Consider the following 25,886-nt stretch of genomic DNA (forward strand, 5'->3'; position numbering starts at 1 on the left):
TCTACAGATTGCTCCCAAATTACACAGGGGAAGAAAAACAGGAAAAAAAAACTACCTGTTTAAATTCTCTTATCAACAGAGAAAGAAGTCCTGAAGTTCATTCATCATTTAATTATCTGATACATATTAAGTAGCAACTCTGACATATTTTCTTCTTTAGATGTAACTAGACTCAACCTCACTACTATTCTTCCTCTATGACTGCTATTGCCTGTGTTAGATAAAGGTGAGGGGAGAGGAAAAGCAAAGACTCCTACAACACTGGCAGTGAAGCCACAAACAAGAACACAAAAGCTTCTACAACTACAGCGATCCCCTGTGTCACTGTTCAGACTTTTTTCACAAATAAGTTATTAACAAGGCTACACCCTGCAGACAGTAACTGCTACAAACATTACAGGACAAGCAATCATTTTACCCATAAGCAGCATATATTACTGCATTATTTAGGAGGTTATCAGCAAAACATTACCACCTTTCTCATTGTGACAGAAAATCCTCTACAGAAGACTAACATAGTTAAATTATATATATGTCAGTTCATCCTAAGTTATCAACATGCCTATCACCTCACTTTATCTAAAATATACAAAAGTTTTTGGCAGTATTTGCTTTAATTTTCAGCTTAAAGAAAGAATTAATATATCCCACTTCTTACCACAGGGTTGGGTTTAGGAGTATACACTCTGCCTGTTTTCACTCCACTGGAAGATCTATGCTTGCTAGAAAGCACAACTTCTGGGTTAGGCAGGACTGTAGATTTAACTGGTTCAATAACAGATGGTGTTGGAATGTAAATAGGTTCTGGATCTATTTCACCTTCTACTTTTACCCACAATGGACAATTCCTAAGAGGCTTTTCTGGCTCTGAGTCACAAATAGCTGGAAAAAAAAATAATAATAATTAAAAAACCCAGTAATTTATACAAGTGAAAACTAATGTAGCATGACAATAATGGAAATTTTAGTTTGAGTCTAAAGTCCAGCCACATACCACTAAGTAATTCATACTGAATTAAGAAGATAATACTGGTATATTTTCTTGTCTCAGATTCAAACAAGAAGCCACAGGGATTTGTTCACAAATGCAGGAAATGAAAATGATTCTACACTAATCACTGTTTCCTAGCAGTGCTCAGATAGCAGATTAAAAACCACTACAGAGCAGGGGATCTTGACAGCAAATTTCAAACATCCTAAAAACATACTTTATAACATAAAAATTTATTTACTCCAGTGAAACACCAGATAGCATCCGTTTGTTTGTTTTTTACCATTGACAAAATTAATACTAAGACAAAGCTGATAATGTAAGTTCATGGCCAATTTCTGTCATATTTCTGAACATATCTTAAAACAGACCTAAAACTACTCTAAATTATTACCACCACAGTCAATGAATTATACAGTTAAATAGGAATTGAAAATAAAGCTCCAGATGCTTACTTGGTAAGAGGAAGAGAAAGAACAGAAGACAGTAAAGATTACCAAGAGCCATAGCAGTAATTATCTCATATCTTTAGTCTCTGAAGATATTCAGAGAATTCAGAGAGGGTGAAAATTACCAAAAAGAAACGATCTATTTGAGCAAGATAAACACCTGAGTGATGCAAAAAAAAAAGGCTGTAATAGGTAGGAGTTAGTTAAAGGGAAAAGGTGTGATTACCTGCCACTCAGTTATATTAATATATTCTCATTCCCATTTCTGAATTTAGTAATGATATCCCTACTAGAACCTAAGAAAGTTTCCTGGCCAGACAGCTGATTTCAGAGACATTTAAGAAATTACTTTTTACCCAGCAATACTCACTGTATTCCACCTTTTTTCTTTTCCTCTTGTCTTTCTGCTTCATCTCATCTTCTTCTCCAACAGCTTCTTCTTCTACATCTTCATCTTCTTGCTGTTCTTCTTGTGATCCACAGAACACAAGATTTCCACGCACAGCCTTTTTTAGTATTTTCTTGTGTTTTGACCCCCCCTTCACCACCAGTACTTTTCTCTTCAGGCAAGTACACCCAAACATACAGTCTGGTCTGCGGCAGTGAGTAGGCTGACGTTTTTCCAGTGCTAGACTGGCACATATACAACCAAGTCGACAGAAATCATTATTGCAAGGAGGTGCTCGTCGTCGTATCATTTTATGGATAGGTTTGTTTTTGAGAGAAGCCTGAAAAAGTTTTAGATAGTAAGATATACACTTAAAATTTTAGCAAGATGAAATCAAGTGCAAGTGAAATTGCTATTCCAAGCTCATTCAGAATAATAACTCCCTCCTACTACATGGTCTGGTTATCTATGAAAATTTGTCACACGTATGGAAAAAAATACAATAGAGGGGAGTTTATATTTTAATATTCTGAGATGCAATTTAAGACAGCTAAACAGCCTCCCTAAGAAGTGGGCGATGAAGAAAGCAAAAGAGTTTATCAGCTGACAACAAAGTTACACGATGTCTGTTTTGTTTCTTTAGTTAGCCCTACTGAAAAAAAGAAGTGTCAAATAGTAAGGAGATGCAGTTATGGAATAGCAACTGTGTCCATCAGCTTTTAATGGGGAAATTGAGATCATTCATAATTAACGTTATTAATGCAGTTAGTATTTTCACATACTGTTTGTTAAGACAGCAGATCTGAACTTCCAATACAAAGGCTACAACACAAAGGAAGATCATGTTTTGCCATGTTCATAAGTAGCCTCAGTCTTATTTTCTGCATCTACAGGCAACTTCAATAACTACAGACTATTGAAAAAGCAACAGTACTGAAAGACAGAAAGAAAAATAGTGCTATGTACCTGAGCTGTAAGCAGGGTAGCCAGAGAGATATCTGCTCGTTCTTCTGTAATGTAGGTTCGTGGTTTGCCATCCCAGAGAGCACAGTCTTCCAAGTCCATTAGCTTCACTTGAGATTTAGACAAACCTGGCGGACGAGCTGCTTGGTGCTGTTGTGGCGCATGGCGCAAACTTATTTGTTTTGGCAGTATGCTTTCATCCAGATTTGGCATCGGGAGACCATCTGCTTGGTTAGTCGAACTGCTACTTGAGAGAGACTTAGCAGCCTTTTCCACTGATGCTGAAAAGTTCTGTTTCTGCTTGGCAGGAAAAGGTGAAGGCAGTATAGGCTTGTAGGATGATCTCCCTCTACTGTTTGAAGACGTCTGTCTGTTTTGAGTCCTTGTCTTCCTAGAGGTAGATGACAGAGAAGCAGGCTTGAAGGTGTGAGATGTGGATGGAATTACGGTAGATTGTTTCTTCAAAACACTGTCTAGTGTTCGCACATAGCTAGTGCTCTTGGTGGGAAGCTGATAGACCACAGGGGAAGTGGACGTGCTAGAAGAGAATCCCATACTCGTTTCCATCAGCTTTCCTTCATTTTCCAGGTACTCATCCAGCTTGTCACTGCAGAATGCTGAGCGATTCTTCAAGGAACCTTCTGAACTTCCACCTAAATAAATGAAGAGCATTTTACCTGGCCCCTGGGAAAGCACGCCGACAGGCTTATCTTATATATATATATATATACATATGTTTAAATCTTACTACAATTAAACAGTAAATACTTCTTTAAAGATGTATGTAATTACTTTAAGAATACAACACACAAATATCAAATATAACTCAATCTCAAGCCCAGCCAGCAGTCTGAACAACTCTTTATGTAGAAATTTTACAAGCATGTACATTCACAAAAAGAGAAAGTCTTCAACAGTCAGTGCTTCTGTGCAGCTTACTTTCGTTTGCCCTAAATATGTATCCCACATGTATCTGGCAACAGCAGAATAAATCTGTAATACCCCAACACAATACTGTATTCAAGTGCAGAAAGTACAACAGAAATATTTCACCTAATTTCCAAACATGACCTGGCAAACTGCCGAATACTCATTTCTCTCTGAGGCAGGGCAAGGAGTTTTATATGTAGAAGTATTCACCTATCTGGAGTTAAAAATACATCCAATCTAAAAGAAAATCACTTTGAAGTCTCTAGGGCAACAGAAATCTGGAGTTAGCACACTGCTCCCCTGGTTAAACCAGAACTGACGAACATAACCAAAACTAATACCACTTTCATTGTCACTGAAACCTTCTGTGTAAAACAGAATACGCTTTTTGTTGATTCTGTTCTTTTTATTATTTTCAGTTTCTCTTATCCCCTCATAAGCTCTCATTCTTGGCTGTTCATGGAAGTAGCAGCAATATACAAGAAAGTCCCAAAACAAAAATAAACCTCTCATTAAAACACACACTATAACTGAATTGCAGCGTCTCTCCAAGGTAAAGAAAAAGATCTTGGAAATAACTGCACTCATCGCTTTTATTTTAATCCCATTCTGTTTTTTCTACCTTCATTTCTAGAAGCACCATGAAGCTTCCCTCGCCAGCCTTTGATCTTCCTGAAATCATTTGTCTTTCCTGTTCTGGAAACAAAAGGAAATCCAGTATCTGGAAAAGAAGAAAGCCAGCCTCAGTTTGTAAATCAAGATTGATTGTTATAAATATCCTAGTGCATTGTTTACTTATTTTCAGAGATGCAGGCACTCTTATAGATCAGAAGACAGAATAAGATGCCTTTTTTTTTTTCCTAATTAAGGGAATAAATAACAAAGCCAGGCATCCAGGACAGTTATCATGTAACTATGCATTCCTCTATCCCATACATAAAATATCCTCTCCTCTTCAGTTTCACCCTTCTTCCCTTAGCAATAATGCAAGCAGTTGCTTTCAAAATGCAAATAGGCTAAAATGGGACAAATAAGTTTTGAGCTGAGTGGGGAAAGTAAGTTGAGCTTCTCATCCCCGGTTTAGCCAATGAATTTGAGTGACTTGTAGAAACTACATTTAATGTTTGCTGTTCTGTCAAATTCAGCAGAATATCTGTGAAGCACACAGATGGAATAATCACAAAAGTTAAACAGTGACAGCTCTGTCAAATGATCTATGATCTCTGAGTGCTGAAGTGTAATGTGGATATATTAACAGGGTCCTTTGTAGCTGTTTTATATATTGCTAGTCTAGAAGCAATTGCCCTTGACACAGAGCTGGACTAGGGTGCTCTGAATTGAATGTGCCTCTTTTGTGGCGTAGGCAGGTCTGGGACACAAGGACTGCCTCTTCACCAGATCCAAAGAGTACAAGGAGAAAACAACAGCTGTCAGAATACTGAAGCAAGAGAGACGCTGGAATTAGCCACCCTGTGCTTTGTTTAGCAAACAAGTTTACTGTTAAAAAAAATACAGTATTTTACCAGTAGTAGAATCAGTCATGTTTTAAAGAGAAACTGCATTCGTTGGGATACCAAATAAATTAACACAAGAAATAGTAATTTTACAAGCATATTCCATCAACAGTTTTGTGGGAAAACAAAAAAACAAAAAAAAACAATCAAATATAATGTTAAATGCTTTTTATAGTGTTTTGTTTATGGGCTTTTGGAAAGTTGGATATCCCTGCCCTAATGAAAAGAATACTACCTCTGAACAGCAACACACCCCGAATCCCTCTGATCAACAATACAATGTAATACTTTCAATCTCAGCAGATTCATATTCCACTCACCTGGAGAATTGGGGTTTGTTCCTGGATAGCTCCACAAAGAATAATTTGTGTAGGAAAGGGGAAGCTGCACCCCCAAGTATTTCAAGTCAATGCTCATTGTTGGATCCACAGAATTTAACTTCAATCCCACTGCAGGAAGCAATTATCAGCATCAATACAGCAAGATGTGAAGGAGAAAAGTAAGAATGTTTATTAAAACAATCAAGTTTCACATTACATACAGACTTTTCTAGCATTCATCCATGTTTTAAGAGTTCTGAAAAAAAAAAAACATTAGTAACTGTTACTTACAATGGATCTTCATAGTTATGAACTAAAGAGTATTTTAGGGAGATAAAAATAGGAAGAAAATTGAATGACTTGATACTTTTTTTGACTGCTACTGAAGTCTCTGCAGAATTTTAGCAATCAGAATGTCAAGTGTTCTATTCATTTCCACAATAAAGCTGTATTCAGCTCTCTCATGATCTCTCCATGGGTCTTTCCCAGTCCCCCATAACTCTTGTTACAGATAAGCCTGAAATTAGCTAGCCAGCCATCTTGTTACTATGCAATAAATCAACTCTCCTTCCTTTTTCCTTTTATTTATTTTTTTTTTTAAAGCAGGGATGTGATTCCATGATTCTATGGCTAAAATGAAACAAAACAGTCAGCTTTGCTGAATGGCACTGCCTCAGACACTGTACTGCTTGTTAACATCTTCCTTACCTCCCCCAAATAGTTAGCTGGAAAGACTTACTTAGCCACAAAAGGTGTCTTTATGAATTAGCAAATCAGATAAGGATACAGAAACAATGAGGAAAGCAAAAAAAGCTAGCAGAATTACTGTTCAGTGAATGAAAGAATTTATGGTTATCCAACTCAGCTCAGTCTGGAATAGAGAATATTTGCTTTGTTGTTTTGTTTTTTCTTTTCTGGTTCTTTTTTTGTTTTGTTTTGTTTTGCAAGAGAAACCTACAAATGCTGCTGCCAAAGTCTGAAAATCAGTGTTAAGTATGCAAGATTTGAAATAAAAATGTATGACTTGATAATGCTCAAGACAGATGAAGTTGTACCTGCGCATAGAGCAAAAACCTTTTGTTGGCAGTACGCATTTATCTTTACAATTAGCAAGCACAGTCACTTGGTAACTGGCAGCCTAAAAACAATAGATGCAGAGCAAATCTCAGATGAGGCTATTAAAAGAACACCTTAACCAAAGACAGTCTAATGAGATACAATCCTTAAATCTACATGGCAAAGATGAGCACGACAAGTAAGGCGATGTAGCATTTTGTATAAAAACACATCAACTGCCAAATGTCAGGACAACAGCTATTTATTTTTTCAAAGTGATTTTAAAGTAAAAAGGAAAGAGCAACAGTTTACTCTTCATGACACTGTATTTGAATTATTGTGTTGCTTTCAGAACACAGTCTGAAGAGAACAAACATGTCTGTACGGGCATCACTAAACATGACAGGTAAACTATCACTTCTATCAATTCCTCATCATCTCCAGTGCACTGCTAAGTTCAGTTGCTGCAGTCAAACAGTAGCAAATTAAGAACTCCCCCCGTAACAAGTTTCTCTGAAGCATGATGCCAGACAGCAGTGCTTTCATTTTCAGGAACGTGACAAGGGATTTGAATAAGTTCAGACAGAAAAGGCTCTCCATAGCAATGCAGTACTCTAATAGGAGCTCTCTTCCTAACATGCTGAAGCTGAATTCCCATCTTTCAGAATCATCTCCTTCCTGCAGTCCCACTGCCTATAAAATCTTCACAATCACCTCTTCAAATGCACGTTGCAATCCATTCTTTATCCGAATGCTAGTCTCCACAGTGCTGAGAATTCACCACTACCAGAGAAGCTGTGGATTAGCAATACAAGCTGGGGGGTGAAAAGCTGAGTGAGGTCCTCTCAAAAAAGATCCAGGGATACCAGCGGATGGCAAGCTGGACTTGAGCCAGCAATGTGGAATCCTCTGTACAGGAGAGACACAGACCTGTTGGAACACACCCAGAGGAGGGCCACAAAAACCATCCAAGGGATGGAACACCTCTCCTATAAGGACAGGCTGAGAGAGCTGGGGCGGTTCAGCCTGGAGATGAGAAGGCTGCGAGATGACCTGATAGCAGCCTTTTATTATCTAAAGGCGAGCTACAGAAAAGAAGGGGACAGACTCTTAAGCAGGGTCTGTGGTGATAGAAACAAAGAGAAACAGTTTCAAGGTTACAGAGGGTAGATTAGGTTGTATATAAGAAAAAGGTATTTTACAGTGAAGGTGGTGAGGAACTGGAACACGCTGCTCAGGGAGGTGGTGGATGCCCCATCCCTGGAGACCTCCAAGGTGAAGGTGGATCAGGCTCTGTGCAACCTCATCTAGACCTGGACATCCCTATTCATTGCAGGGCAGTTGGACTACATGACCATTTAAAGGTCCCTTCCAACTCGACAGATTCTGTTCTATTCTATACCCCATCCCTGATGGTTATCCCCTAGACTAACCTGCATAGTGCTACGGGCTACCTGTGCTACCAGGAGGTGTCCCTGCCCACAGCAGAGGCATTGGACTAAGTGATCTTTCTCCTACCTGAACACAAGATAGAAGTATGTTGCTGGGCCTTTCTATGTGGCTAGTGCTGAATCTACAGCAACTCAGACAATCAGACTTAAACATATGAAAAGTAATCCAATTTAAACATTTCTCCATTCCTAGCTCCATCTGCCCTCTACAAAGATCAACTCACCACAAAACAGGCAAGTCCTAAAGTCTCAGCATCTTCTACACAGGCAACATAAAATAACACAAACCCTCTTACTTTGCTGTAAGAGATTTGGGAGTAATCCCTTACTCCCATCCACCCCTTCTGGTTTGCAACACGAATGTATGGAAACAAAAATACTGTTACTGGCTGGCTGAAACTACTTTGGAAGTCTCAACAAACAAACAAACCACAAAACAAAACAAACACCCTGCATAAAATACCTTAGATTTTGTGACATTGCCACAAGTAGCAAGAGAGAAACCAACCGCAGTTATGGTTTTCCTTTCATATTCTCCTATTTGTGCATACAAAGGCGTACATTTTTCAATAACATTTGTCTACAAAAAGTAACCAAAATCAGATGCCAACTGTATTAGGCAGACATAGTTTTAAATCCAGTAGGAAATTATTGACTCAGTTAAGATCAAGTATAATATACGAGGTGTAACAATACATACGCTGCACACTTACCTTCCTGCAGACTAGGATGTATTACTTGCTTATGCCTCAGTGTTTTCAGCTCTTCCATCAACTCCTTTTCCAGAACTTGTATTCTCGCCTGACAATCTTCTCAAAAATATAAGAAGTATAAAAGATATTTCATGTGCCAAAAAATGACTTAAATATTTAATTTTCCAACATGCCTTTTTAAATTCCCTTACCACAGGGAATATCCACTCACAAAAAAAAAAAAACCAACCCAAAATTACCTGGATCATTTGTAGTCAACAAGGGAGCCTGAAGATTCTGTGATTCTTCTCCAGCTCTATCAACAGTGTGAATGTCAAGAGCTTCCTACGTACATAAAGAGCCTTGAATAATATACCTCAAAAAACTGCCTTAGTTGTAAACTAAGTCACATCACGTATCACTGAAATATTCAAAATACAAACTAACAAACAAGAATGCTTTATCTTATACAGAACCCTACATCCCACTACTTCTCCAGAAGTCATTAAGTAAGACAATGCTATGATTAACTTCGGGACAAGATAATGACAGAACTGAGGTGGTTACACACTTCAAAATTCAGTTTAAATGGAAATACACCTTCAGCATCTAAGTAAAAACAGGCTGAATTTAATTCAAAACAGTTTGGTATTACCTTTGATGCAAAGGACACAAAAAGGACGCCATCAACATCTTCAAGGTCTGGCTTAACATCTGGAAGGATACTCCCAGGCCCCATAGGGCTGTTCTTGCTTGCTATTACATGTTTCCCTATACCTTTTGGTGGCCGACCAGCCTTGGAGATTTTCAGTTTCCGTGGCCTTCCTCTTTTAGTGGTACCTGATGATAGCGAGTTTTGACTGCTACCAGAGCCTTTCAGGGACGCAGAATTCTTCAGTACTCCGGTTTTTTTTCTTCCACCAATCTCTTTGTCACTAATGGAGCTCCTAAGATTAAAATTAGGTGATTTAGAGAGAATCCATTGGGCCTCTTTAACTGAGGAATATTTCTGTGCCAGTTTATTTCCAGGAGGCATTTTTTTCATAGATATCTCCTCAGTAATAGAGGCTGTGTCTGAGTAAGAACCTTTGTGATTTTCAAAACAGACAGGCAAAGAATCCAGTACTGCATTCAAAGAGGATTTGTCTTTCTTGCAAGAGGACAGCATGGTCTGTGGCAGCTCAGATATCTTCACCGTACTCTTTGTAACTGCACAAGGTTCCAAATAGACCACAGGCATCTTCCCACTATCCAATTTTAACATTTTTGCCTTGGCCACACCTGAAGGACTGGATAGTACACGCTTCCTAGACTTGAAGTCTCCATCATTTCTATCTGCTTCACTGTATCTCCTCAGGCATTTTTGTAGGACAGGACCATCATCATCATCAGTGTTAGAATATTCATCAGTTTCTTCATCTGTGTCTTCCTGTTTCACACTTACTCCTTGTGTGCAAATATTTGCCTCATAGTCATAATCATCAGCAGGTTCCTCTTTAATGACTACATTGAACTGTCCATTGGGGTCCAATGGGGATGCCACTCGGGAGCTGCTCTCATAACTGCTAGCAATGGGGCTGGGCAGGGGGAAAAAAAAACCACAACAAATCTTTGTAAAAATCTCCAGCTTTGCCAAAACATTGTCACCTCCTAGAACCCTCTGTTATACATTGTAAAGAGCTCCCAAAATGCTCCAAGACTTGAGCTGGCTAAATAAGCTGTCATTTACAAGCTCACGTTTTAAGTAGCAATCATTCAAAAACAAACAACCAAAAAAAAAAACCAAAAAAACCCCCAAAATTCCCACCATCTGCCATCATTGAAGACAATACAGCTTCTCCTAAGAAGGCAGCAGCATCATTTCCTTCCCTGGTAATATTGGGATAACACTTGCAGTTTTCCTACTTGAGACATAACATGAACTGATGCAAAGTGTTCACATTTTAAATGCTTAGAACTGGTCTCCGTTTACCAAATATCTACCTGTCACTTTAGTAAAAGCCATTTTATTTGCAAACGAGAAGCTAAATAAATGCTTAATATACTTCAGTTCAAAACATTTAATCAAAATTTTAATTAATTCATCCTGAAGCCACACAAGAACCATTCCTAAATGAAACTGTTGTTCCAAAACAATTACAGAACGTTAACAATCTATTCAACTGTGCACCATCTTCCCCTCAGATGGAGTACTGACCTAATCAGAATGTTACACACCATGCTATGGACAGCCAGTCACACTCCCAAATGCTGGGCTTCTTTGAGGTACAGGCATATCAGTCAGGGAACTACAGTCAGCAGTTCTGGTAAGAACTTCAAAAACTGGCTTCTCATCGTAAGAAAACACTCAAAATACAAAACAAGAATTTCAAGTGTAGAATGAAACTCAGAAAGTAACAGAAGTCCATTAGTAAGCATATTGAATGCTATTCTAATATACTCTTCATAAGTATTACACAACATTATATAAAGTATATTAAAATATAAAAGTTATATTAGTATTATGTAATTACTAAAATGTTCAGAATCAGTACTTGTGTTAAATTTTGTTAATGTTAACAATTTCAATAGTGCAATGGCTTTTGTAACATATACCCTATATAGGGATATTTTAGTGCAGTTTATACAGGTGATATGTACAAACACTGAGCATGTTCTCCCTGTATACTTTTTCCTCTCAAAAAATGACTATTCTTAGTTGAATCCTGGACTGATAAAGGGACAGGGAGAAGGAAGAGCTTGCTTCAGCCTTGTGTAGACTTGGGGCACAGTTAAAGGTGAAAACCTGGAACACACCAGTCATGACTTGGAGCAGCTCACAAATAAAGACTGTGGTGTAAAACAAGGATGCAGATTTATACGCTTACGAATAAAGTTCCTAGGAGGAAGACAAAGCCTATCTAGAGAACCTACTGGGACACACTGAGTAACCAGAATTAAGCTTGAAGCAAAAAATGCGCCTACTTAGGTAACAGTAGTGCTGCAGGAGAACCTTGTTTTGTCTACCATCTCCAGCCACTGAGTTTTCTATAAGCAAGTTCCTAACATTCATTTCACAAAGAATGTCAAATGCAAGATTAAAAAGCCTTTCTTCTTCAAGGAGCAAGAGAAATTCTAAGCTAATATGCCTAGAGGTGACAGGCAACTCAAAGTCCTGTCACACTAAAGACACAGGTTCATTCAGCACAGCAAATCCACAGTTAAAATTAATGCTATTAAGGAGATCTGATATGCTATCTGAAATTCTCTAAAACGAAGAGACAAATAAAATCTAACCATCTTGCTGGCCAAGAATAAACATCTCATTCAAATTCTACTGTTTCCAATTGAAAGCCAAAGTCTGGACTTCTCCAGACATCTTTCCTTACCCACTGCAAGACACACTCCTCAAGCTAAGGAATACCAGTCTGCGAGGGATTTGGACAGCAACAAAGCTCTGCTGTAAGAATCAATTTCCTAGGCACAAATGCCACTTTCCTCTTCCTATTACAGCTATGAGCCAGACGGTGACAAGTGAGGTATCATCCATGTGTGTACACAAAAAAGATCACATATTTGTCCAAATATTTTCAATTCTAAAGCAATTATCAACTTCACAGACAACAATAAACAAGCTTCTTTGTAGTGTTGTTCTCATTTCTTTTGCTTTTTATTATTACTACAGCACAAGGAGGGAAAGAAAAGCAAACTTTCAGACTAAACACAGCGCTAACTTAGAAAAGGAGGCCTGCGGGAGCATCCAAAACTCCCACAGTATTTCTATTTCTGAACCAAAAACTTCAAAAGACCTTGGAAGGGAAAAGGCTGCAGCAGCCTGTAAGACTTAGGAACCGCTCTCTTTTGCTTGTGATTCCCTCCATACTCCCAACATTTGAGTGGTTGCAGGTATAAACATCCACTTAGGAATGCCCACAACTGAAACTAAAGATTTGCTTTTCTTACAATACACTCAATAAAAAGAAGCATATTTCAAAAGCGTTTGATGAAAAACACTACCTGGTATAATAAGAATATTTATTTCCAAGTGCAGTAACTATTCAAGACTCAAATTGTTCTCAGCTGCATGCACCCTCTTATGGAGTTCCACTTGAAGCAAAGGAAACCTTCCAGTCAGCAAAACTAAGCACAACTGTGATAAACATTCTACACTATAGCACTAGGAACGTTGGATGCATTACCTGAGAGCAGCAGCTCCCAGTTTCTAACTCATGCACAAATCTAAAGCCAGCCAAAATCACTACCCTGTCTAGAGGCAAGACAGTACCCATCAATTTATAGGTAATACTATCTATGGGGAAATAACAGATATCAACATGTAAATGTTAACACTTTGATAAAGTTTGATATAGGAGGATACCACTCAACCAAACACTGTCCTTGAAAGGCTGATGCGTGGCATGACAACTCTGTAAGCAGATTTGAAGGGAAAAAAAGAACCAATGTCCTGAACAACTTGACACACAAATAAAGAGTTTTGCTCTTCCTTGGGTGAGATAATTTTTTATTTCCAAGTACAGAATTTGGCTGTTCTGCACAGATTACAGAACACAGAACAAAAAGCTGGACTAATTTTGGAGGCTGTTTTAGGACTGTAAGAAATATTTATGAATAAAATTATTAATATTTCCTAACACAGAACAGAGAAAAACCCTTTAGGGATTCTCCCTTTATAAGCAGCTTTAAGAACACTTCAGAAGTGAACTGACCTAGAAGTGAAACTGGAGAAGGCATCTAATACACACTGGACCAGAAGAGACAAAGCCTGTTGACTCAAGTGAGCTGTTCTTCAGTAAGGTTTGAGTCACTAAAATTACTCAAAAGGGAGAAAAGAAACAGAGAAAATCATTCTAAAACAGCCCCAAATATAGTGGGTCAGGTACTGTATGCACTTTCAGCACTACCGTTTTTATCCTTTGGGAAATAAAGGGAACAGGAGAGAGGGAAAAAAAACAAAACTGCAGAAGCTATTCAGTTGAAACATCTCTCCACATTGTTTGTTTCAATGACGCTCTTCAGACAAAGCAAATGAACAATGTGACCATGAACAAAACTTTAAGCTTTTGCAACAGGAACTGACTCCAAAGAGAGGGAAAATATCAGTTGTAAGACAAAGAACATTTTCAAACTTGTCAGTAGTTACTTTCAGAGACGTACTCTTTTACTTACAATCTGCACAGTTATGTAAGTGCTGATCTATAATCAGAATGACTTTCTCTAGAATTCACATTTTTGGAGAATCTAAGAAGTACAGGAGACATTCTCTCTAATATGCTGCTACTGGAAATTACTGCATAATCTAGGACACTCTAAATCCCACAGCAACTGGAGTAGTCTTAGGACTAGTCACAATCAGAAAGTCAAAATGGAGAACTTTGCAATTCAAGGTTTTGCAGTTACTCAAAAGGCAAGAAGATCATCCCTCCAAGGAAAGAACAGCCAAGCTAATCTTTACCCTCTCTAAACACACCAAATGTAATACAGCCTTTGAAGCAAGCTACAATTACATTGTAAGTAACACATTTTTTTTCCTTCTAGGAAGTGAGCTTGAATTACACAGTTAACATCATCCCGATATCCTAGTTACTTGACACAGTAGTTATGTGTAGTTAAATAATGTCTCAGTGCTCATTTACACAAGGTTGCTTCTGATACTGATTTTTTGGCAGTTTAAGTACTGAAATACTGAAAGGTGGGATGCTTCAATCTCCCTTGAGGAAGGGAAGAATTCACACAAGTTGTTACTGACAAAACAGCCACCTTGGAGTAAGTACTACACATAGCCAGTCCAGACACACACCGTCCTCACACGTCCTCACTCATTCACTAATGAAAAATGAAGAAACAGAGATAAGACTGTTGTGGTGATGAGCAACTCTTAAAAAAAAATGTGCTCTCTTTAAAATTCAAAACAACTAAATTTAGGCTTCTAAATACCACAAGAGTTAAAAAGACTCCCTCAGCATTTCTTTAAAAAGGCAGTTACGGCAACATACAAAAACCACCAAACTCTTAGACTCCTCAGATACATGAGAAAGTTCAAACTGCTGAATGATTGTCCAAAGGAAGGAAAAGCTTTCAACAATAAGTGTTCCACCATTTCAGATTAACAAACTTTATCCACACATCTGCCTACTAAGCATCTCACTATACGATGCTTTACCAAATACCTCACTCAACAGGTATTTATTATAAAAACAGAATGCTAACTCACCTCTCAGTGACTTCTTGTTTCAGCTTTGGCATATCACCGGAAGGCAGGCCAGCGTCCAGGAAACCTACAAAGTCTTGTTCTGCATTAAAGGATTCTTTTTCTGGATTCACGTCTGATGAGTTCTGGCCAATGAACGAAGAATCTATTCTCCGATGTAATTCTAACGTGTCAACTTCAGCAGGGCAACTACGAATGCTGGCTGAGCTAAAAACATTACTTTCTTCCAGTTCAAAGCTATTGTTTTGTTTCACATCGCGCTGAGGTCGACTATTCAAGCCATCGTCTCTGAATCCCTTAGCAAAAGGATTGTAATCTATTTTCAACTGGGTAATCTGAATATTCTGATAGGCTGTAACTGCAAAGAACTCTGTCTGTGGAAAGGTAAACGTATGGACATCTGGGCCATTGAGCTGAATGACTTCTGTGGCTTTGTCCGCAGGAACCAAGTGAAGCCGTGGCAGATAGCGGTGCATAGAATGTAAGATGATATGACCCTCCTGGTCTAAAGTATTGTTGGTAAGTTTGAGTTTGTAGAAAGATACCGGCTGGTGCATCCAGTACTGGCCAGTGGAAGGTGACTCTGGATGAATAAACACTCGTCCAAGAACATGGGGCTCTGCCTTCCCACTGGGCTCCCACCAGCGGCCATTCCATTTGTATCGATGATTGTCCACGGGGGAGATGTCCATGACCAGGATGTACTTCTGGCTGGCATCCAGACCTGTAATCCAGTATCGGCAGTATGGGAACATGCGCCTCCCCTGCTTCGTCAGAATCATCTCTGTGTTGCGATGGTAGAACTCATTCCACATACTGTTGTTGTCTAGGGTGACGGTGATGCCCCCCGAGACACAGTCAGCTGGGAGGCAGGTCTTGATTTTGGGTTTTACTGGCATTAATACGCTACTGGCCAGAGCACAAGCGTCACGGTTGGCCACTAGGATTCCTTGGTCAGCTTTGCCGTTCCCCTGCTGTTGTTTCAAGATAACAAAAAAGGCAGGTGCCGTACTAGACACTGTCCCACCATCCCGGTTAGCCAACACAATCTGCTGCTTCTCCATGATGAGCAGTTCTGGAAGTTCTCAGGTAAAAAACAAATTCTACACAATTCTGATAATCATCTGCATGTATTCACCATTCTGAAAAAGATCAAATAAAAAAGTAAATTCAGTTAAACTTCCTGAAATACATTCCCTCTCATAAGGAGGTTTTAGCATCTCTCAAGGTTGTTATTTTTGAACAGTTCTGCACTTTAAAAATTGAAATATAAACAGTACTACACAAAACCAAGCACAATTAGGACACAACAAATCAAGGCTGTTAGCGCATACATAACTCCATTCTTACAGATGTGGGTTACAACACCCTTACAAATCACTTTCATTTAATGCCTTGCCATAAGGACACTTGTTGCTTTGCTTAATGCATCAAAGTGCCCTTTGGGCTGATACTGGTTTAACACTTCAGGTCATCTACTGAAGAAACAGCACTTAGCAAAAGGTGCAGAAGTTTTCAGAAGAGGGGATGGCACATTTCTCACACAAAGGAAAAAGCCGCTTCGCTCTCCTCAGAAACAGGTCTCAGAGGTCCAGAATTTCTCAAAAATGAAAAGGAGGAGGAAAAAAAATCCTTCACGTTTCTGTAATGGAAAAGTCTGTGCAGGTGGGATTTCTTGGAGATCCCCTCCCTCCCCATTAACCCAAGTTTTTAGAAAAGCCTGTCCAAGACAGAGACAAAGAACGGAAGGGAGAAAAAAGCAGTCTGAATGGAAAAGCTTGCCAACAAAGTAGGCAATCTAGCCCCCCCAAAAGGGCAAATCGGCCAAGGTAAGATGTAGAATGGAAAGCACCAGAGCAACATTAGCTATCTCTCTTCTAAATTATCTAAATAATTAAGCAAGAAAGCATCAGTACTATTATTATTATACACGGAACATCACATTCAACGAACCAGTCAATTTTTATAGCTGGAGGGAAACCACCACCTGGAGTTAACCCGTGCAAAGCAGCTACCACGTGTCTGTGGGGCATCACTTAAAAACTCAGAAGACAGGCAACATTCACCAACCCCATGAGGAATGTTCTCAACAATGAAGGAATACAAGAGACCTACCTCAACCCTTCCAACTTCACTATTCAGAACTTCATACGTAAGTTGGAGAGGAAAAAATGTTCTGCACAGGTTTTGGAAACTGCAAAGTTACAAGACCCGGCTGCCAGTTTTACTCAGAGAAAAGAAATACTTCCCCACATAAGACTACTGAAGAGGGTCTAGAACAAAGAAGAGCCATCACAAGAACGCAATTGCATTCAAAGCTGCATGACTTCCCACACACTTACAGACTTCACCTTACTGCAAAACTACACCAGCTTATTAAAGAGATTCTGCACTTGGTAAAAGATTCACAAAAGACTGGCTTTCAGCTTGCTTCAAGAACATGCCAGCCATGCATTCAGCCAAAATACAACGTATACAAGAGGCTCCGGAGTCACCGTTCCGTTCTGCAGTATTTAACACCACTGTGCTATTTCAGTCAGTTGTGGGGTACGCAGTGCTCCCGGTACTGGATCTGCCTGGGATGTTTGTGGTTGCGGTGCAATTATGGGCAATCAATTCGGTACCAGCACCATCTATTCCCAGCACTATTTCACACACATTCTTACGCTCGGTCTGACACAGTAGCCACTTTCATTATAACGGGGAGCTCCGTGTACTTGTGGAAGCCCCGGTTGTACCCAGCTTCAGCTACTTTTCAGTTGTGTGCAAACCTCATGATTGAAAGCCGGCCCTTCATTGGTCAGCAAACCGAGCAAAAACATCGCGAGCAGCTTTAAAACGTGCGGGAAGGCAAACGTGCAAAACGCAAGAGCTCGGTCACGAGACTCCTCGCTGCCGAGAGAAGCGGCCGAGGCCACCGCAGGCAGCGCTCCCGGGCAGGGCGTTCCGCGCGCGCTTCTCGTGCCGCAGGCGGCAACGGGCGGCGGGACAAGGCACGGCACGGCACGCACCGCCGCCGCGCTGCCGACGGGAGCGCCGCGCCAGCTCCAATAGCAGCAGGCACCGCACGCGCGGCGCTGCCGTTCAACGCCGCCCGCCGGGCCGGAAGGCGGGCGCCCCGATCGGGGCAGGTGCGGCGCGGCACGGCCGAGCGCTCGTCACTGCCGCCCCGCCTCCCCCGCGCCGGACGGCCCCCGCCGGAAGCCCCGGCACGGGAGAAGCTGGACGCCACCGGGAGCCGCCCGCGCCTTTCCGGGAAGCGTCCGCCCGCGCGCGGCGGCCCCGGCCGGGCTCGGCCGGTAGCGGTAGCGGGGCCCGCGAGGCGCCCAGGCTGCTCCTCAGCGGCTCGGCGATGTGCGGACGAGGCGGAGGACGCGTGACTTTGCGGGCGCTCCCGAAGCGGCGACTGCCCCGCGGCGCGGCGGCCCCGAAGCGGCGCCTCGCGTCACCGCCGGAAGCGGCCCGCACCGCACGGCAAGGCCCGGCCCGAGCGCCTCGTGGTGCGCCGGGTGTTAATTTTCGCAGTTGGGGCGGGAAGCGCGGAGGAAGGCAGCGCGCGGAGAACGGGCGCTGCGAGCGCGGCGCCCGGGCGACGCCGCCGCCGAGCGGTAGTTACCGTGCGGCAGTTACCGTGCGGCGAGGCGCCGGCCCCCCGCTCCCTTTCTCTTCACGCGGACCGTGTGTCCGCCAGCTGGGAACAACGTGCGTGCGCACCGCGCTGACGTCATCACGCCGCAACGCGCGCAGGCGCACCGCCCGCTCACGCCCCCCTCCCTCCCTCCCGCCTGCCCGTCACGTGCCCGCGCCGGGCCCGGCCCCGCACCGCGCGGCGCCGCGCCGCGAAGCTTCTGGAACGGGAGCGGGATCGACGCCGCCCCGCGCGCATCTCCGCGCCGCCCGCGGTCCCCGCCGCCTTCGAAGCCCCGCGCCGCCTCCGCCCCGGGGCGCGGACGAAGCGCCCGCCCGCCCCGCTCCCCCCCGCGGGCTGCCCGGCCCCGCCTCCGGTCACGGGACCGGCCCGGGGCCCCCCGCGGCGGCTGGGACGCGGCCCGAGCTGGCGCACGACGGCCGCGGGGCGGCGCCGGCCGCGCCCAGCGAGGGCAGAGGCGGCGGTGACGGCGCGCCCCGGCCTTCGGGCGGCCGCGCCGCTTCCATCCCTCCCTCGGTGCTTCCCCGGGAGAACGCGAGCCCTCAGCCCGCAGGGAGCCCCCATCCCGCAGGGCGGCCCGCCCCGACGGCACGCCGCGGCTCGCGGGAGCGGCCCGGAGGAGCCATTCCTGGAGCCGGGAGCGGCCTGCGGCCCGATCCTCCTGCAGCGGTTGAGCAGAGCAAACCTCACGGCACCACGAGCACCCCCAGAGTTCAGACAGCACCCGGAAACCGTGCCGGGAGAGCCGGTGTGCTGCGGTACGTCGGCAAACCCGGCAGGGAATGGAAGGAGGCTCAGCATAGCCCTCATCTGTCACAGTTCTCTGCGTCTGGGCAAGCAGGGCTCGACCGTCCTTTGGACTGGTCGAGGAAAGCATGTTTGCTAAACCAGGTGCTTTGAGAATAAGCTCATTGAAGCATCCCAAACATACAGGAATTGCACATATAAAGTGTATGGCTGACGGCACACAGCTGTGTGAACCCCTCTACTCCTCTCCCCGTCTGTCAGGATGTTCACTTGCATCTCCTCTGTGGAGGCACAGATAACTGGAATGCCAGGCTGTCAGGCTCACATCAAGCTTCAGCCTCCAGCAGCCCCAGCCCTGTTGTGGCTGCAGCTTCTGTAAGGACACCCTCAGTTACTCAACACAGCTGTGCCACTGCTGTCAGGACGCAGAAGACGGGTGCAAGGAGCCACACTACAAGGGCCTCAACCCCTGTAGAGGTTTCTAGGCTGCAGAAGCTGATTGTAGAAGAGATCCTCCCAGAAGCACATAACAAAAGGCCGTAAGTTTTACAGGCACTTGAAAAGCATGCGTCAAAACACTAACACACGGGTGTCTGTACAGTACTTCTTTCAACTAGAAACAAAAAAATGCACAGAGAAACTGCTTAAACGCAACATTCTGAAAGTCAGAAAGAATTTCAGGTAGTGCTTCTGCTCTGCTTGCAGCAGTTCCCAACGGGGAGGCACGGAGGCAGGAGGGAGGCTTTCAGTGCTTATAGCAGATATGGCTGGGGGCGGAGCAGGGTGGGGACCAACACATCCACTGCCAGCAGCACCTTGTGGGAGCAGGGAGAGAAAAGAGAAGCAGAGGAACTAGCCCGAAGAAGACATGGAAATCACAGAGCTGGTGTTCTTCTGCTTAAGGGTCACGTTCAGCCATTCTCTGAAATGGCGTGAGATAGTTCTTGTTCAAAAGGTTCTAAAATATGTCAGCGTATGAAGAAGCCAAGGCTAGCAGCCACGTGCTTTTGTATTTCATAGAGCAAACGAGAACTGAGGACAAGGAATGAATCAAAAAAGCAACCCAGTCTATAGGCAGTTCATGTAACTCAATTTGTAAACGTGTCAATCAACTGGCTGGACTAGCAATCCCTATATGGGGTGTACTTGAATCCCAGCTGCTGTCACCAGTCCTCTCTAATACTTTTCTACCATCTCCCTACTATCCCATTCTCATCCTTCTGGATGTTTCTTTCCTCCTGCCCTTCCTTCTCCACCTCGGTCTCACCCACAGTCTCCACGCACCCTTCTGACAGACATCTGTGTAACCTTCAACACACTCCAAACACCAGTGAGCATTTAGGTGGAACCACCTCAGGAGAGCAACGCACAGAAGAGCGCTATTAAAGGTATAACTTGATGGTAAAACCACCAAGCCATGTTTTATCGCTGTTAAGCATGCTACAAATAGTTTGTTGGGTTATGAAATAAGTGCATCCAGCATTCCCGACTCTGCAACACAGCAAATGAATTTGCAGTTGTGCATCACCCACCATGAGAGAAGATGGAATGTACAGATTGCATCTTCTGTGCAAGACCAAAGCACATCTAGGAAGCTGAACGGAATGGCCACTGTTGTGCAGATCTAGCTCCAAAGCAGAAGTTAACTCTGTACAGTTATCTTGATTAAAAATGTGCATACCGTACATATATCAGATCTAGTGGTCATCAACCGAGCCATGTATGCCAGTAAGAGAAGCTGCAATGAGCTGAGGAGCAAAAATGGCCACATGCATGGCCCAGCAGCACGTCTTCCAGAAACAATAAGAAAAGCTGAAACGGGGACTGTTGGTACTGCCAGGGATTTTGCTACCATTTGACCCGACTCGTGCACTGATCCTTGCCTGGAACAGAAGTGGAACCTCTAGTTGATCAACAGAGCAAATTCACCTGTAAAAGCACAGCAGCTCTACTGCTTCTCACCAGCATAGATAACCATGTTCTGAGCAGTTTATAGCTGTCAAGGGACAGGAGCATTGCAGCAAAGTGCATCCTATTTTGACCAGTGAAAACGACAGCTTTAAGGCTTCATTTGTGCTAGACATCAACCGGCGGCATAGAAATGTATTGGTCTTCACCACCTGAGTACTGCCCTTCACAATCAGCAGAGTCACCTTATGGTACCTGGTAAGGTCACATGTTCACTACCAAGTAGCACCCTCACCCACCATGTGCCTCTTTCAGACTTATTTCCTGTTCTGCAGTGCCTTGAAAGCATGAATTACAGTCCTCACAGCTGTATTTCCCAGCAGCATCAAGTAAACTGTACTCACTCTTTCAGTAATGCCTGCCAGCACAAAGTACCAATTCTAAGCCTACATGTTACAAGTAACAAAGATAGAAAATTTCCACCAACCTGCAGTCCACAGAGACTGCCAGCAGAGCTGTAGTGAAAACCAGAGCTTTTCAGATACTCCCATTCATAACTTAGCTCAAAAAAGAGCTCTGTAACAGACCTCTGGCTGCTGGTCTAGGCTTTGCTAAGGATCCATATCTGGGAGATCAACCAATCTTAAGCACAGTGCATAATGGTCGCAAACCTGCATAATATATAAAAGAGGTGCTGACTGCATTTGCCTTTTGTCAGCAATTACCTCTTCAGTTTGAATATAAAGACCACAAGCAGAGATGCAACATGAGACTTCTGTCATACAACATACTTTCATATACAGTACGTGAAAGGCACTGCTGCTGGAGCACTACTCAAGCACGAAGGAGGCTTTCAGCTCTCAAATTCACTAGCTATTAGTGACAGGAGCTGAAACTGGCTAAAACTACAGCCACCCAAACCAAGTGTGATGATGTAACACACTGACAGCAAAAGGAAACCAGCAGCCCTAGCACACAAGTTTGTTAGCACTAAGACCAAGTAGCCGTGACAACTAAATGAAGTCCCAAGGTATGGCCATAGAAAAGATTGACAAGACCTAGATACTTAGTCATGCTATAAGTAGTAAGTAGTGTATGCTACAATAGAACGTATGCTAGAAGGGTTAAAATACAAACAACCACTTTCTCTAGTCAATGTTCTGCCTCCTGGGAGAATGATTAACACAGTATCAAACCACAAGAAAGTCTGTTAATTCTCAAACTGCAAGTGGAGTAACTGCCTATACCAAAATATCTAGTCCCACTTTCCATGCCATTACATGTCCTACTGGCCTCCCATTGCTTCTCCAGAAGGGTTTGGGCCTGCCAGAGCTATATGTTTGCTGTACACACCTTGTAGTACATTGGACACCTTTAGACCTCCCATGCTTAGGCAACAGATCCCAGTATTTTACACCATTTTATTTATAAATGAAGTAGCATAAAACGTTCCTTCAGCTACAGTGCGAAAGTATAATTTCATGTCAAGAAGATTACAGGTATGATGGTAGAATTTAGCTTAAGTGTATGATTTAAAAAAGCAAACATTGAGAAACTGACTGTTACAGAGTACTAAAAAATAAATAAAAAGATAAAACCAGCGAGAAGTCTGCTGGGAGCCTATAAACGGGAGGGAAGTCAGCTTTTTACATGGGTAGACAGTGACAGGACAAGGAGAAATGGTTGCAAACTAAAGGAAGGGAGATTTAGATTAGATATCAGGGACAAGAGAGGTGAAGTGCTGGAATGGGCTGCCCGGAGTGGTGGTGGGTGTCCTAACCCTGCAAGTTTTCAAGGCCAGGCTGGATGGGGCGCTGGGCAATCTGATCTAGGAGTACTTGAAGCAGTGGGGTTGGAACCTGTTGATCCATGAGGTCCCTTCCAACCCAAGCCATTCTGCAGTTCAGAAGATGTTTCATAAACCATCAGCTGCGTCCCAGTAGAAAACCAAGTTTCTATTCTGCAGACAAACATTTTGGGAAGGTTGGAAGTGCCCACTCCAACTGTCCTCCAGCAGTACTGTGCCATGCACATCACAACTTGCTGTCCCCCATAAACTCACTGCTTGAACAGCATTAATGACACAATGCAAAGTGCACAATATTCACACCTTCTAAAGAATTATAACTTTTTGGTACAGCAAGAGATGTTCCCGAATACTGAAGGCAACAGAATGGAAATATACAACCCATTTATATGGAGTACGACACTGGTGAGAGGATTAGGAGAAAAATCAGTGCTCACTTCAAGCCACTATGGTGCTCTACCTGTACAGATATTTGTGGCATGTTGTTATTTCATTATTTAAAATCATGCACTTTCATTACTTTCCGTACTGTATCAAAGAGTCATTGATATGCTCACAACTCATATACTCAATGGTTGCTTTATTTTTTCCATATACCATTACTTCAACTACTGACATTCAAAGAATAAAACAACGCCTTGTGCTTCCTCCCATGCAATGATGGCCCTAATCAACACACACAACACCATTTTGATGGACCTCAGTCCCTGTATGGACACACCACGAAGAATGTTTGTCACAAACTAAAATCTTCAGTTGAGGATGTTCTCAGCATCATAGAAAAATATAGCAAAGGAAGTCAGGAAAAGACATAACTTTCAGGACCACTCTTCTCAAATCAAGTGTTGCTACAGTCATCCATGGCTCTCATCCATCCAACTGTAAGTACCACAGAAGTCCCGTCCCTCTTCGAAGTTACAATATATAGGATTAACACCAACTGAAGTACCAAATGCTGGCAATGGGTTCCAAGTTTTTCTTTAATACCTGTCTTCATTTCTGACAATACCCTAGGGGCAGGCAGAGCACACCATACCAGCAGCAAGCACTGCACTGCAACAGCCAATAAATCAGCACAACCACCAGTATTCCTGTAACAGCAACTGGGTCACAACCTTCAGATCTTCAGGGCTTCAGGTGATGCTGCCACACAGGGCTGAGGGCAACGCGATGCCGTGTGCTGACAGCGGGATAGCGAGAGCGCACGGGCTCTGAAATCTTTAGAAGCGAGGTGCAAAGCTCAGACTGCATCGCTGAAAGCCTCTCCGTTTGCTAGACTGAAGAAACACCCTCTAATCCTCACGCCTACCGGCCACGAGCTGAGCTCACGTTATCGTTTTCCAGCTCGGTTTTAAACTTCCGATCGACAACGCCGGCAACCGCCGAGAGCCGCAGCGCCCGCCCAGCGTCCTTCAGAGAAAGCGCGGCGTTTGTTTACCGCGCGGCCCCGTGTGAAGGCCGGAAGCAGAGCGGGACGGGGAGCGGGGGGAGGTGGAGAGCCGCCCCGCCCGGCACCAACGGCCGCCGCACGGGACGTGCCCGAGCGCACGCGCGCCGCCAGCCGCTCGGCGCAGCCGTTACGCCCCGCCCCGGAGCGCGCCGCCAAGGGGCAGCGGGAGAGGCCGCGAAGCCCCACGGCCGCCGCAACCCCTCCTCTCCGCCGCGATCTGCAGCGCCGCGCGGTCGGCAGATGGCGGGAGCGTCCCGCGGCCCGGCCCCGGGTGACGGGCAACGCCGGCCACGCCCCCGCCGAGGGACGGTCCCTGGGAGCGAGATAGCCCCGGGAGGCGGCAGCCGCTCGGGGCCGGGCCTCACGCCGACCCTTTCCGGACGCGGGGGCCGCTCGGGGCTAATAACCCGCCCTCCCCTCGTCACGTGACAGGCGGCCGCCGTCACCCCCAACCCCGCCGTCCGCGGCCCCGGAGGGCGCGGGGCGGGAGGGGAGGGTCGGACGGCGGCCCGAGCACCGCCGCTCCCGAGCGCCGCCGCCCCGCGGCCCCTTCGCCTCAAACGCGGCCCTCACGGCCGAAGGGGAGCGAGCGCGCACGTGTGATTGGGCGGCCGCGCTCACGTGACGCGCACACCTCACGCCACCTCCTCGAATAAAACTTCAAACCCGGGAGAGGTTCGGAGCGGGGGGGGGTTGCTCCCGGGCGGCTCCCGCGGCCGGCCGGCTCCTACCTGCCTCCAGCCGCCGCTCCCAGGTGCCGCGGGGCGCCGACCGCCGGCCCGGCCCACGCGCCCCGCTCGCAGCTCCTGCGGCCTTCGCCTGCCACGCGCACCCTCCTGCCGTCTTCATTGGCCGCGGCGGCCCATCACGTGGGACGCTCCCGTTTTTCCTTCCTCTCGCTTTCCTCCCCGCCGGGCGGGAGGCGGCTCGGCTCGGCGCTCCCGTGCTCCGGGCGGGGGGGGGGTGGAGAGCGCGGCCGGCGGCGACCGCGGCAAAGCAGCTTCGCGACGCCCGCCGGCAGCGCGCCGCCGATTGGTCGGCGCCGCCCTCGGACGCACTTCCGGTTTGCCCTCCGCCGGGACACGCCCTTCCCGCCCTTCCCCCGCCCTCGCGCGAGGGAAACACGCCGCTCCCGCGTGGGGAGCCCTTGGCGGGCGGCGCGCGAGGGGCCGGCCGCGCAGGCGCGGGGGGGGGAGCGGACTCGGAGCCGCGGGGGGACAAGCGCTGCCACGCGCACCCGCGCGCCCCCCCCGTGCCCGCGGCGGTCCGTCAAAGAGCTGAAGGAGCGAGTGTGTAAAATGGCGGCCGGACGATCCCCGCGGGGCTCTCGTCACCCCTCCCCTTGCTCGACCGTCCTGAGGGA

The 25,886-nt window shown here is 44.9% G+C and overlaps 1 protein-coding gene across 7 annotated transcripts in view; it reads right to left on the reverse strand.

Moving 5' to 3' along the window:
• Nucleotides 1-25,537, reverse strand: part of MGA (MAX dimerization protein MGA) — a 53,855-nt gene extending 28,318 nt beyond the window's left edge. For 5 of the 7 annotated variants that reach the window (XM_072337674.1, XM_072337673.1, XM_072337670.1 and 2 more), the window contains exons 1-10: nucleotides 25,255-25,537; nucleotides 14,966-16,104; nucleotides 9,410-10,331; nucleotides 9,015-9,099; nucleotides 8,776-8,871; nucleotides 5,556-5,684; nucleotides 4,344-4,442; nucleotides 2,795-3,444; nucleotides 1,811-2,168; nucleotides 659-882 (exon numbers count right to left, since the gene is read on the reverse strand). In XM_072337674.1, coding sequence (XP_072193775.1) covers nucleotides 659-882; nucleotides 1,811-2,168; nucleotides 2,795-3,444; nucleotides 4,344-4,442; nucleotides 5,556-5,684; nucleotides 8,776-8,871; nucleotides 9,015-9,099; nucleotides 9,410-10,331; nucleotides 14,966-16,026 — 3,624 coding nt within the window. In that variant the 5' untranslated portion in view covers nucleotides 16,027-16,104; nucleotides 25,255-25,537. Of the gene's footprint in view, nucleotides 1-658; nucleotides 883-1,810; nucleotides 2,169-2,794; nucleotides 3,445-4,343; nucleotides 4,443-5,555; nucleotides 5,685-8,775; nucleotides 8,872-9,014; nucleotides 9,100-9,409; nucleotides 10,332-14,965; nucleotides 16,105-17,077; nucleotides 17,127-18,592; nucleotides 18,702-25,254 lie in introns of those variants that run through there. The other 2 variants (XM_072337671.1, XM_072337672.1) reach the window with 2 other exon arrangements.
• Nucleotides 25,538-25,886: the final 349 nt, after the last annotated feature.

The sequence above is a fragment of the Excalfactoria chinensis genome, chromosome 5 (assembly GCF_039878825.1).
Source record: "Excalfactoria chinensis isolate bCotChi1 chromosome 5, bCotChi1.hap2, whole genome shotgun sequence".
NCBI classification, from domain to species: domain Eukaryota; kingdom Metazoa; phylum Chordata; class Aves; order Galliformes; family Phasianidae; genus Excalfactoria; species Excalfactoria chinensis.